Here is a 12500-nt window from a genome sequence, read left to right on the forward strand (position 1 = left end):
TATAAATAAATTATATATATAAAATGAGGCAGATGGTGACACTACTTCTAGAATATATGTATTTCTCATAAGGCAAAAATGTGCAGAAGGGCTGGGCGCGGGGGGAACGGTGGCTCACATTTATAATCCCAGCACTTTGGGAGGCCAAGGTGTGTGGATCTCTTCAGGCCAGGAGTTCAAGACCAGTCTGGCCAACACAGTAAGACACTGTCTCTACTAAAAATATAAAATTAGCTGGGCATGGTGGCACATGCTTGTAGTCCTAGCTACCCGGGTGGCTGAGACACAAGAATCGACTCAACATGGGAGTCAGAGAGACTCCATCTCAAAAAAAAAAAAAAAAAAAAGGCCGGGCGCGGTGGCTCAAGCCTGTAATCCCAGCACTTTGGGAGGCCCAGACGGGCGGATCACGAGGTCAGGAGTTCGAGACCAGCCTGACCAACATGGTGAAACCCTGTTTCTACTAAAAATACAAAAAAACAGCCAGGCGTGGTGGTGACTGCCTGTAATCCCAGCTACTCAGGAGGCTGAGACAGGAGAATCACTTGAACCTGGGAGGCGGAGGTTACAGTGAGCCAAGATTGCGCCACTGCACTCCAGCCTGGGCAACAGAGCGAGACTCCGTCTCCAAAAAAAAAAAAATGTATATGTATATATATCCTTTTATAATGGGTAGGTGAGAGAAAAAAAAAACAAGGAAACAAATGATGAGCAATCTGAAAGCCAAATTAGCAAGTGAACTCAGTCACTTCCGCTAGCACTCAGCAACAAAAGCCCTGGAACCTCACACTCAGAGTAAGCTAAAATTCTTGAAATGATAACATAAGCTCACTGAAATGGAAAACTCGAAAGTTTCTAGCCACTAGCAAATGAAATGGACAAGGAAGCTTAACTATTTCATTATAGGACAGGTACGGAAAACAGATTAGAAGGGTCTTCATGTTATATTACTGAGTAGAAAACACAAATTGCAAAAGTGAATGCAGGCCGGAAGCAGTGGCTCACACCTGTACTCCCAGCACTTTGTGAGGCCTAGGCAGGTGGATGGCTTGAGACACCCTGTCCCTATAAAAAAATACAAGAAACAGGTGTGGTGACAGACGTCTGTAGTCCCGGCTACTCAGGAGACTGAGGTAGAAGAATCACTTGAGCCGAGGAGGTTCAGGCTGCAGTGTGCTGAGATCGTGCCACAGGACTCCAGCCTGGGTGACAAAGTGAGACCCTGTCTCATACCAAAAAAACAATGAATGTATAGTATGATCATATGTGCAAATTATACCTACATGTTAGCTATAATTATTGAGCATAAAGTAGTTCCCTGGGAGGCTGAGGTGGGCAGATCACGAGGGCAGGAGATCAAGACCATCCTGGCTAACACAGTGAAACCCCGTCTCTACTAAAATTACAAAAAAATCAGCCAGGCGTGGCAGGGTGTGCCTGTAGTCCCAGCTACTCGAGAGGCTGAGGCAGGAGAATGGCATGAACCTCGGAGGCAGAGCTTGCAGTGAGCCGAGATCGCGCCACTGCGCTCCAGCCTGGGCAACAGAGCAAGACTCCGTCTCAAAAACAGGAAGAAAAAAAAAAAAAACAGTAGCAGTTCTCAGGTAGAATTACAGGTGCTTTTACATCTTCCTGTACACTACCCTTTTAAAAAATTGGTATATATTACTTTTACTGTAAAGAAATGGTTTATATCAGGGGTCCCCAACCCCCAGGCCACAGACCTGTAAGGGTCCATGGCATGTTAGGAACCAGGCCACAGAGCAGGAGGTAAGCACCTGTGAGGGAGGGAAGCTTTATGTGTATTTACAGCAAAGGGAAGCTTCATTTATATTTACAGCCACTCCCCACTGCTCACATTATGGCCTGAGCTCCGCCTCCTGTCAGATCAGGAGACAATATATTCTCATAGGAGCATGAACTCTACTGCGAACTGCATATCCAAGGGATCTGGGTTGTGCGCTCCTTATAAAAATCTAATGTTGGATGATTTGTCATTGTCTCCCATCATCCCTAGATGGAAAACAAGCTCAGGGCTACCACTGATTCTACATTATGGTGAGTTATAAAATTATTATTATTATTTTGAGACACAGTCTCACTCGGTTGCCCAGCCTATAGTACAGAGGCGTGATCTCCGCTCACTGCAACATCTGCCTCCCGGGTTCAAGCAATTATCCTGCCTCAGCCTCCCAAAGAGCTGGGCCACTGTGCCCATGTAATTTTTGTATTTTTGTAAAGATGTGGTTTCACCATGTTGGCCAGGAAGGTCTCAAACTCCTCACCTCAAGTGATCTGCCCACCTAAGCTTCCCAAAGTGCTGGGATTATACGTGTGAGCCACTACGGCCGGCCCTATTATTTCATTATGTATTACAATTTTATAATAATAAAAATAAAGTGCACAATAATTGTAATGCACTTGTATCATTCTGAAACCACCCCCCACCCATGGTCCATGGAAAACCTGTCTTCCACAAAACCAGTTCCCGGTGCCAAACGGTTGCAGACTGCTGGTTTGAACTTTTTTTTTTGAGATAGACTCTCACTGTAGCACGGGCTGGAGTGCGGTGGCACAATCTCAGCTCACTGCAACCTCCACCTCCAGGGTTCAAGCAATCCTCATGCCATTACAGATGTGCACCACCACACCGAGCTAATTTCTGTATTTTTAGTAGAGACACGGGTTTGTCATGTTGGCCAGACTGGTCTGGAACTCCTGGCCTCAAGGGATCTGCCCACCTCACCCTCCCAAAGTGCTGGAATTACTGGCATGAGCCTTCAAGCTCGGCCTGGTTTAAATACTTTTTAATGCTGTACACATTCATCAACTTTGCTAAACTCTTGAGCTAAGATTTCTGCAAATCATATTCCAAAGTTTTACCAGCACACACGCAAAACCTGACAATATGGGTCATAATTATGCAAGTCATAATTATTCCACTTACGACTTATGTGTTTTAATTTTATGTTGAAACCATTAAGTACTTTCCTATTTCCAAGCAAGATAAACCTAAGGGTACTGCACTAAGAGGGTTCTCACATGGCCAGAGAAAGGAAAAACAAAGCAGTCAAGAATTATAAATGAATGAGGTAAAGCATTGAGGAAGAAGTTCAAAACATCAATAAATGAATTAACAGAAGGCACAAAAGAAGGCACAATTTTTCAATTGTGTTATGCTAACTGGAAATTATTTAAGTAAGTAGCTACAACATCAAGAAAACAGAAATGAAAATGTTAACAAATAGTCCAATAAGATACTCTAAAAATAACTTGTCTTCAAATACTCTTATTTGATTAAAATACAATAGATAGGTAAATTCTGTATATTCAAAGTAACTGTCACAAATATATCTGGAATACATTCAGAGATTAGGTCTATTTCTGGATGATTCTAAGCCATATGTTAAACTGCCATAAGCTTTAATTATATTGTTACAAATGATGGCCTTCATCCCAATCATTCTGTTAATAAAAGTCTCCAGATTCTACAGGTATATGCACAATATAATCTATAATTTCAACAACAAAAAATTAGACAAATGCTCCCAGATGGTGAGAAAGTGGTATAAATTAAGAAAAACATGTTTTATGTATTACAAAGAAACCAATGAAGATCATTTGTACCTGTAACGCATTTCGGTCTCTCATGGCTATTTCAAATGACGTGATTACCACAGGATGAATTTGCAGAGTCCCTTTCCGTTTGTAAATATTTCTTACCAATTTTTGACGTTCTTCCTGGGTTCCATGATATAACATTGTAGGGATCTGAAAAATTTTATATTGATTTATATCAAACTTAAGAACAAAATGTAAAAATTGACTATTTAGAGAATATAAATCATTCTGAGGGAAAAAATATAATTTAAAATTTCAGTTCTATTTTTCTATAGCAAAACAAGCCAAGCAATTCTAACAAATCATTGAACTACTATGGTAGAAAAATGAAAAAAAAAAGAAGTCAGGCCCAGCACAATGGCTCACACCTGTAATCTCAACACTCTGGGAAGCCAAGGCAAGCAGATCTCTAAAGTCTGCGAGTAGTTCAAGATTAACCTGAGCAACATGGAGAAATCCCATCTCAACACAAAATACAAAAATTAGCTGGGTGTGGTGATACGCACCTGTAGTGCCAGGTACTCACCCAGTGGAGTGAGATGGGAGGTTCACATGAGCTACTCAGGTATGAGATAGCAGGCTCACATAGGCCTGGGAGGTGAAGGCCACAGTGAGCCAGAATGGGCAAAAGAGCAACCCCAGCCTGGGCAAAAGAGCAACATCCTGTCTGAAGAAAAAATAAAAATAATAAAGTCATAAAAACAAATACAAAGGCCAGGCGGGATGGCTCATGCCTGTAATCCCAGCACTTTGGGAAGCTGAGGCAGGCAGATCACCCAAGGTCGGGAGTTCCAGACCAGCCTGACCAACACGGAGAAACCCTGTCTCTACTAAAAATAAAAAATTAGCTGGGCATGGTGGTGCACACCCATAATCCCAGCTACTTGGGAGGCTAAGACAGGAGAATCACTTGAACCCAGGAGGCAGAGGTTGCAGTGAGCCGAGATAGTGTCATTGCACTCCAGCCTGGGCAGCAAGAGCCAAACTCTTTCTCTCTCTCACACACACACACAACAAAAACCCATAAATACATAAAATACATATAGGTCGGGCGTGGTAGCTCACGCCTGTAATCCCAGCACTTGGGAGGCCAAGGTGGGTGGATCACAAGATCAGGAGATCGGGCCGGGCGCGGTGGCTCAAGCCTGTAATCCCAGCACTTTGGGAGGCCGAGACGGGCGGATCACGAGGTCAGGAGTTTGAGACCATCCTGGCTAACACGGTGAAACCCCGTCTCTACTAAAAAATACAAAAAGCTAGCCGGGCGAGGTGGCTGGCGCCTGTAGTCCCAGCTACTCGGGAGGCTGAGGCAGGAGAATGGCGTAAACCCGGGAGGCGGAGCTTACAGTGAGCTGAGATCCAGCCACTGCACTCCAGCCTGGACGACAGAGCAAGACTCCGTCTCAAAAAAAAAGAAAAAAAAAAAAGCAGAAGGTAACGTGTATAGAAAAAAAGTTACAAAAAACAGAAAACTCGCTTCCTCTCTTCTCAGCCTTTTGGCAAAGATCAAGTGAAGAATAAGCAGAATTTGTAATAAAATCTCTACCTAAGTCTGTCTCAGTTGAATCAAATTAACCAATGCAATGAAAATCATTCTGGAATATTTTAGGAAAGATGTCAGGGATTTCCAAAACCCATACTATATAAATTTAAATTAGGGTACTCCACAGACTAAGTCAAATCAGACAAAATATTTATACAGGAACCAATATCATTATAGGAGTTCTACAATTTAATTCCTACAACAATGAAGCATAAAAAAACATGTAAAATTATAATTTTAACATAAGGAAGCATGTCTTACATCTGGTGCAAATCTTTTGAACTCAGCCATCCAGTTAGGAAGTGTAGACAAAGGGCCACAGACAAGAAAAGGTCCTGGTACTCCTCTCTGAATCATCAATGCAATAGTAGCAATGCACTGAACTGTCTTACCCAATCCCATTTCATCTGCTAAAATGCCATTAATTCCGTTTTCCCAAAGCATCTGGATGAAATAATAGATACTGTATTTAAACTCGGATATAACCAACTACAGGGTTACAATATTTTATTTCTTCTCTTTAAAAAAATCACACCCAAAGATGAGAATTATGTTAAAATTATATATTCACACCATAAATTATAACAACACTGTGGAAAATCCTTTATCAAAGCCATAAAAGTGTTGGAAGCCATTAACAAGGTAATTTCCACATCTAAAAATTCAGGTTAAAGAAATCAGAAAGTAAGTATTCACACACAAATGTATAATAATGAAACATGACAGAAATGACTCCAGTTGTGGTACATCACATTATTAGGCTACTATAGAAATAAAACCAATTATGTTGTATTAAAAATTACAATTCATTACCCTAAGCCATTCCATGCCTTCTACTTGGTACCATCGCATCACTCCTCCCGTGAAGTGCTTTGGTTGTTGAAAAGGTACTGGCTGACCATTACACTTCCGGACTGGGTCAAAAAAGAATTTAGTATTCTGCCTAACCGTTTGAGACAATCTATCTTTAATTATACTATTCGAATCTTTATTTTTCTGAAGATTTTCTACACAGAGATTAGTAGAGGAGTTTTCATCCTGCAGAGAAAAAAAGTTTAATAAGATGTGTTATACAAAATGCTGCTGTATGCCACCATTTATCAGAAAATGGAACTAACAAACTCTACTGACTCCTATAATCATTAAGTATAGAAGACTAAGATCACATCTGGATTAAAAAACTGCAGACATCGCCATCCCTCTACAAATGAAAAGCTACTAAAAAAAACAGTAACAGGCTGGCACAGTGGCTAATCCTATAATCACAGCACTTTGGGAAGCTGAGGCAGGAGGATCACCTGAACCCAGGTGTCCAAGACCACCCTGGACAACATGGCGAAACCCTGTCTCTACTAAAAATACAAAAAATTAGCTGGGTGTGGTTGCACGCAACTGCCTGTATCCCAGCTACTTGGGAGGCTGAGGATCACTCGAACCCAGGAAGTCAAGGCTGCAGTGAGCCATGAACACAACCACTGCACTCCAGCCTGGGTGACAGGAGATTGCCTCAAAAAAATAAAATAAAAGAAAATATAAAAAATCTGAGAATAACCCTTACAAATTAAAATCAGGCACATACTTTTGAAAAGATCATTAGAATTATACCTTTCTTCCAAACTTCTAATATTGTGACACTCAATTTATTAAACTGTTACACAAAAAATACAGTATGCATAAATAAGACGGGCAAAAGAGACAGGCAAAAGATACTAACAGATATTTTACAAAAGAAAACATATAGGCCAGGTATGGCGGCTCACGCCTGTAATCCCAGCACTTTGGGAGGCCGAGGCGGGAAGATCACGAGGTGAAGAGATCAAAACCATCCTGGCCAAAATGGTGACACCCTGTCTCCACTAAAAGTACAAAAATTAGTTGAGCGTGGTTGCGTGCACCTGTTATCCCAGCTACTTGGGAGGCTGAGGCAGGAGAATCGCTTGAACCCGGGAGGCAGAGGTGGCAGTGAGCCGAGATCGTGCCACTGCATTCCAGCCTGGGCAACAGAGCAAGACTCCCATTCAGGGAAAAAAAAAAAAAAAAAAAGAAAACATACAGTCATCAAGAACATAAAAATATACTCTACTTCAGTAGTAATTAGGAAAATGCAAGTTAAAAACCACACACACTGCCATTTCTCATTTAATAAAATAGCTGAAATTAAAAAGACTATCAAATGCTGACAATAATGTAAGCTGGAATTTTCAAACATGGCTGGCAAGAGAATAAAATGATGCATTTACCTTGGGGGGAAAAAATCTGTACTTTCTTACGAACATACATTTGCCATGTAACCCAACAATTCCATTCCCAGGTACACAGGCAAAAAGTATGAAAACATGTCTACACATGGACTTGTATGCAAATTATTATAGCAACCTTACTCATAAAAGTCACAAATTGCAAACAACCCAAATGCCCATCAATAAGGGGATGGATGAGAAAATTGTAACATTCATTCAACAGAATACTAGTCAACAATAAGAAGAAACCAGTTACTAATATGCTCAACAACATAAATGAGTATCATAGACACGTTGAGTGGAAGGGAAATAATAAGTCATCCTATAAAAGGTGTACAAAGTGACCTCCTCTGGGTTTAGGGGTGGAAAAATAATTAGAAAAACACAGAAGAGATCCCTCTACAATGGAAATGTTCTATATCTTCATTTGGATGGTGTTTACACAAGTGTACGCAAGTGTCAAAATTCATTAAAATACAGTACTTAACAACTATTTCTTCCTGACTGACTGTAAGTTATAAAATGAAGCCAAAATCCCATGGTAAATTATAGAAGATTACATCAAGACTTTATCTTAAAAATCCAACTAAATGTTTATCTAACTAAATCTTTAAAAATCCAACTAAACTGCACCCATAAACCAGTCCTTATACTTAACAAAAGAATAAAAATCAAGAGTTTTATAGTATAAATTTTGGACAAAATTGTATGACCAAATAGAGTATCTCTCATTTTATAAACATAACATTAATTTCCCAAAGACCTAAAAATCTTTAATATGTAAATTAACTACTTGAAGTTCACATCCATTCATGAATATTTTCATGTCATGATTATTTTGCTTCCCTATGCAACCTCGTAATTTTAAGTACTTGAGCAATAAAAAGTGAGATAACAAGGAGCCTCTCTACATAAAATGGGATAAGTGAAGAGGTGGCTCGAAAATCAAGCCTTCTCAAACAGAACTTTTAAGAAACTTAAAAAATCTTTAAGGTCTGAAGCAAGATTAAGGCATCCCTCATCAAAGGCATCCCTCACAGCTTCCACAAGATGACTCATGGTTTATATCCACATGGCTACGAGCACTTGTATCACTGCCAGATTCACAAGTTAAAAGCAACATTGCTAGACCCATAAATTAACACTTATATATCAAGAATCATGCAATAAAACACCTAACTAAAGTTGATACATAAAAAAGAAAAATGTTGGATATGGAAGAAGTGAATACATAGGTATTTTTTTAAAGCAAAGAAATGGGATAAATAGTGAGAAAAACGTACATTGGTGATTACAGAACAAGGACTAATAACTGGGAAGTAAATATGACTTATAAACTTAATCTTATATTATAAATCTCTTACCTCGTTCTTTTTATTTTTTTTAGCCACAGACAAAATTTCCTAATAGTTTGAGAAAACAAAAACAAATTAATAATGTATGAGGTTCATTTATTTATTTATTCAACAAGCATTTATTCTGTGCTCATTTTGCCAGGCAATGAGGATGAGATTCTCAAGATAATTAAAATACAGCGACCTAAAACGAGTGGTCTTCAGGCAGAAATAAGCCTATAGACATTACTGACTCATAATATTTCATAACATTCTAAGCTAATTTGGGAACACTTATACAATGGGATATTTCATCAAATACAGTGGTTTTCCAGGTTTTTTCTTTTAGTCTGAGATTAAGTACAAATTCACACATGGCAACAAACCTCTAGTCCTGTGGTCAGCAAACTACAGCCTGTACACCAACTCCAGCTAAGCGAATACATAGGTACTTTTTTAAAAGCAAAGAAATGGGATAAATTTAAAAGCAAAGAAATGGGATAAATAAAACAAGTGAGTCGGCCTCACTTGTTTACAGTTTGTGTATGGCTGCTTTCAAGTGACAATAGCAAAGTACAGGGTTAAGTAGTTGCCCACAAGACTACTCAAAAGCTAAAAATATTTTCTATCTGGCTATTTACAGAAAAAGTCTGGCAAACCATGTTACAGCCCACTTTAGACCTCTGTGGATAGACATCTGAGTTTGCATTCCTGGGTAAGAGGCAAAGACAGACAGATTAAAAATACAGAATAAAGTGCTCTGATTTTGAAGTACCTACTAGATGTTGATGGTAAGGAGACAAACAATACCTGAGTGTGTCACTCGGTGGCTTAGCAAATAATTATCTTACATAAAATTATCTAAGAAGTTGTCACCAGGTTTCATCATTCAAGACAGTGAGGGTAGATTTCAAGCAGAAAGAATACAGAAGGTATAGGGGATGAAGTAGATTCAAAACAGCATTATCAAATTTAAGATTCATAGAAGAGTAACAGGACATGTAAGTAGGTAACACACACACATATATACACACGGGAATGTGTGTATATCATGTGCAAATGAAGTATTATGTACATATAGATATTCATATTCTAAGGCTGAGGCTAAAAGGAATTTATACCAGGAACTGATAAAGCTGTCCTGTAAAATGACTAGATAAAATGAAACTTTTGAAAGAACAATTTAGAAATAAATCAAAATCTATAAATAGCACCAATGAAGTATTCTTATTAAAAATCAAGCATGGCAACATGGTGAGATCCCATCTCTACAAAAAATATAAAAGTTGGCTGGGCTTGGTGGTGCACACCTGTAGTCCCAGCTACTCAGGAGGATGAGGTGGGAGGATTGCTTCAGCCCAGGAGTCAGAGGTTGCAATGAGCCGAGATGGCACCATTGCACTCCACCCTGTGCAACAGAGCAAGACCCCACCTCCCTCGACAAAAAAAACAAAAATTAAAAAAAACCTTAATCACAAACTTCTGTATTTAACTTATAGTTACTATAGTTAACAGGAAACACAAGAGGCAGAGAAATTATGGGGATACAATCAGTCAAGTCCAGAATGTGGGGAATTATACAGAATTACTCATTTTCTTCAACAACAAATGTTTCTTAAAAAAGATGAGAGACACTCTAGACCTAAAAGAGAACTAAGACACATATTAATCAAACGCAATTTATGTAACTTTTTTGGATCCTGATTTGAACCAACCATTTTTTAAAAAGGTATTAGCTAAGCAGATCACAGTGGGAAGTGCCTATACTCCCCGTACTGCTACTCGGGACACTGAGGCAGGAGGATCATGTGAGCCCAGCTGTTTGAGGTGCAGTCACTATGACAACACTCAGGAATAGCCACTGCACTCCAGTCTCGTCAATACAGCAAGCCCCCAACCCTAAAAATAAAAATTAGCCTATTGAGAAATTTAAATATTAAGGAATTACCATCGACTTTCAAAAGTGTGGTAACTGTATTGTGGTTATGGTTCAAAAGTCTTGGCCGGGCACGGTGGCTCACGCCTGTAATCCCAGCACTTTGGGAAGCCAAGGCAGGCAAATCACAAGGTCAGGAGTTTGAGACCAGCCTGGCCAACATGGTGTCAATACTAAAAATACAAAAAATTAGCTGGGCGTGGTGGCAGGCACTTGTAATCCCAGCTACTTGGGAGGCTGAGACAGGAGACTCGCTTGAACCCAGAAGGCGAAGGTTGCAGTGAGCTGAGATCCCACCACTGCACTCCAGCCCAGGTGATAGCGTGAGACTCCATCTTAAAAAAAAAGAAAAAAAAAAGTCTTGCTCAGCTTTTTCTAAAAATATTCCAGAATTAAAAAGTGATTGGCTGGGCGGGGTGGCTCATGCCTATAATCCCAGCACTTTGGTAGGTCAAGACGGGCGGATCACCTGAGGTCAGGAGTTCGAGACCAGCTTGACCAACATGGAGAAACCCCGTCTCTAATAAAAGTATAAAATTAGCGGGGCGTGATAGCGCATGCCTGTAATCCCAGCTACTCAGGAGGCTGAGGCAAGAGAACTGCTTGAACCTGAGAGGCAGAGGTTGCAGTGAGCCGCGATCATGCCATTGCACTCCAACCTGGGCAAGAAGAGGGAAACTCCGTCTCAAAAAAAAAAAGTGATAAAGGTGAACATTCAATTTACTATCCTCTAAATATCTGTAATTTTTCAGATTTTCCATAATACAAAGAAAAAGAATATACATATACGAAAATGTTAGTGATTATCTGTTTGACAACTTTTCAGGTGATTTTCTTATATTTTATTTATTTTCAACTTTTTCTACAAGAAAATGCAATTCCTTATGAAACCATAAAAAGTAATGGAGATTATGAGTGATTAAATTTGCTTCAGAAAAACCAAAGACAATGAATGAGAGCTATACTAGGATTATAAAAATCAATTAAGAAACAACTAATAATAGGGCAGAGTAAGGGCATAAACACCAGAGTAGCAGCGAATGAAATGACTCACAGAAATTGATAAAAATCTAGATATATAAGGAAATTCAGATAACCTCCTAAATTCTGTTTTGAATGACACAGTAGATATTGGTTCTGACATTAACACCAAAGAGAAAACAAAAGAGCAAGATTGGGAAGAAAGAGAGGAAAAGATAAATTGTTTGCTTTGGGCTAGATTATCAATTTCAAAGATCCCAATAAATTCAACTGACAGACGTAGAACTGCTCCACTGCACAATGTGTAAGGAAATATGTACAGGCTACTCTTAAAAAAAAAAAAAAGGGCCGGATGCAGTGGCCCACGCCTATAATCCCAGCCCTTTGGGAGGCCGAGGCAGGCGGATCATGAGGTCAAGAGACTGAGACCATCCTGGCCAAAATGGTGAAACCTCATCTCTACTAAAACTACAAAAATTAGCTGGGTGTGGTGGCGCATGCCTGTAGTCCCAGCTACTTGAGATGCTGAGGCAGGAGAATCGCTTGAGGCGGAGTTGAGCTGTACCGAGTCAAGATCACAGCACCACACTCCAGCCTGGCAACAGAGCAAGACTGTCTCCAAAAAAAAAAACCAGGATCTCATTCTCTTGCCCATGCTGCAGTGCAGTAGCACAATCTCACCTCACTGCAGCCTTGACCTCCCCAGGCTCAGGTGATCCTCTTACCTCAGCCCCCTGTGTAGCTGGGACCAAAGCCCGTGCACCACCACGCCTGGCTAATTTCTTTTTTTTTTTTTGTAGAGACAGGATTTCACAATCTCACCTCACTGCAGCCTTGACCTCCCC

At 39.9% G+C, this 12500-nt stretch overlaps 1 protein-coding gene across 9 annotated transcripts in view; it reads right to left on the bottom strand.

Moving 5' to 3' along the window:
- HELLS (helicase, lymphoid-specific) overlaps positions 1 to 12500 on the bottom strand; it is a 56101-nt gene that overhangs the window by 21674 nt on the left and 21927 nt on the right. For 7 of the 9 annotated variants that reach the window (XM_011934299.1, XM_011934300.1, XM_011934305.1 and 4 more), the window contains 4 exons: positions 8769 to 8807; positions 5978 to 6202; positions 5426 to 5608; positions 3628 to 3771 (listed from right to left, as the gene is read on the bottom strand). In XM_011934299.1, coding sequence (XP_011789689.1) covers positions 3628 to 3771; positions 5426 to 5608; positions 5978 to 6202; positions 8769 to 8807 — 591 coding nt within the window. The remainder of the gene's footprint in view (positions 1 to 3627; positions 3772 to 5425; positions 5609 to 5977; positions 6203 to 8768; positions 8808 to 12500) is intronic. The other 2 variants (XM_011934304.1, XM_011934301.1) reach the window with 1 other exon arrangement.

Source organism: Colobus angolensis, unplaced genomic scaffold, assembly GCF_000951035.1.
Source record: "Colobus angolensis palliatus isolate OR3802 unplaced genomic scaffold, Cang.pa_1.0 Scaffold134, whole genome shotgun sequence".
In the NCBI taxonomy this organism is placed as follows: Eukaryota; Metazoa; Chordata; class Mammalia; order Primates; family Cercopithecidae; genus Colobus; species Colobus angolensis.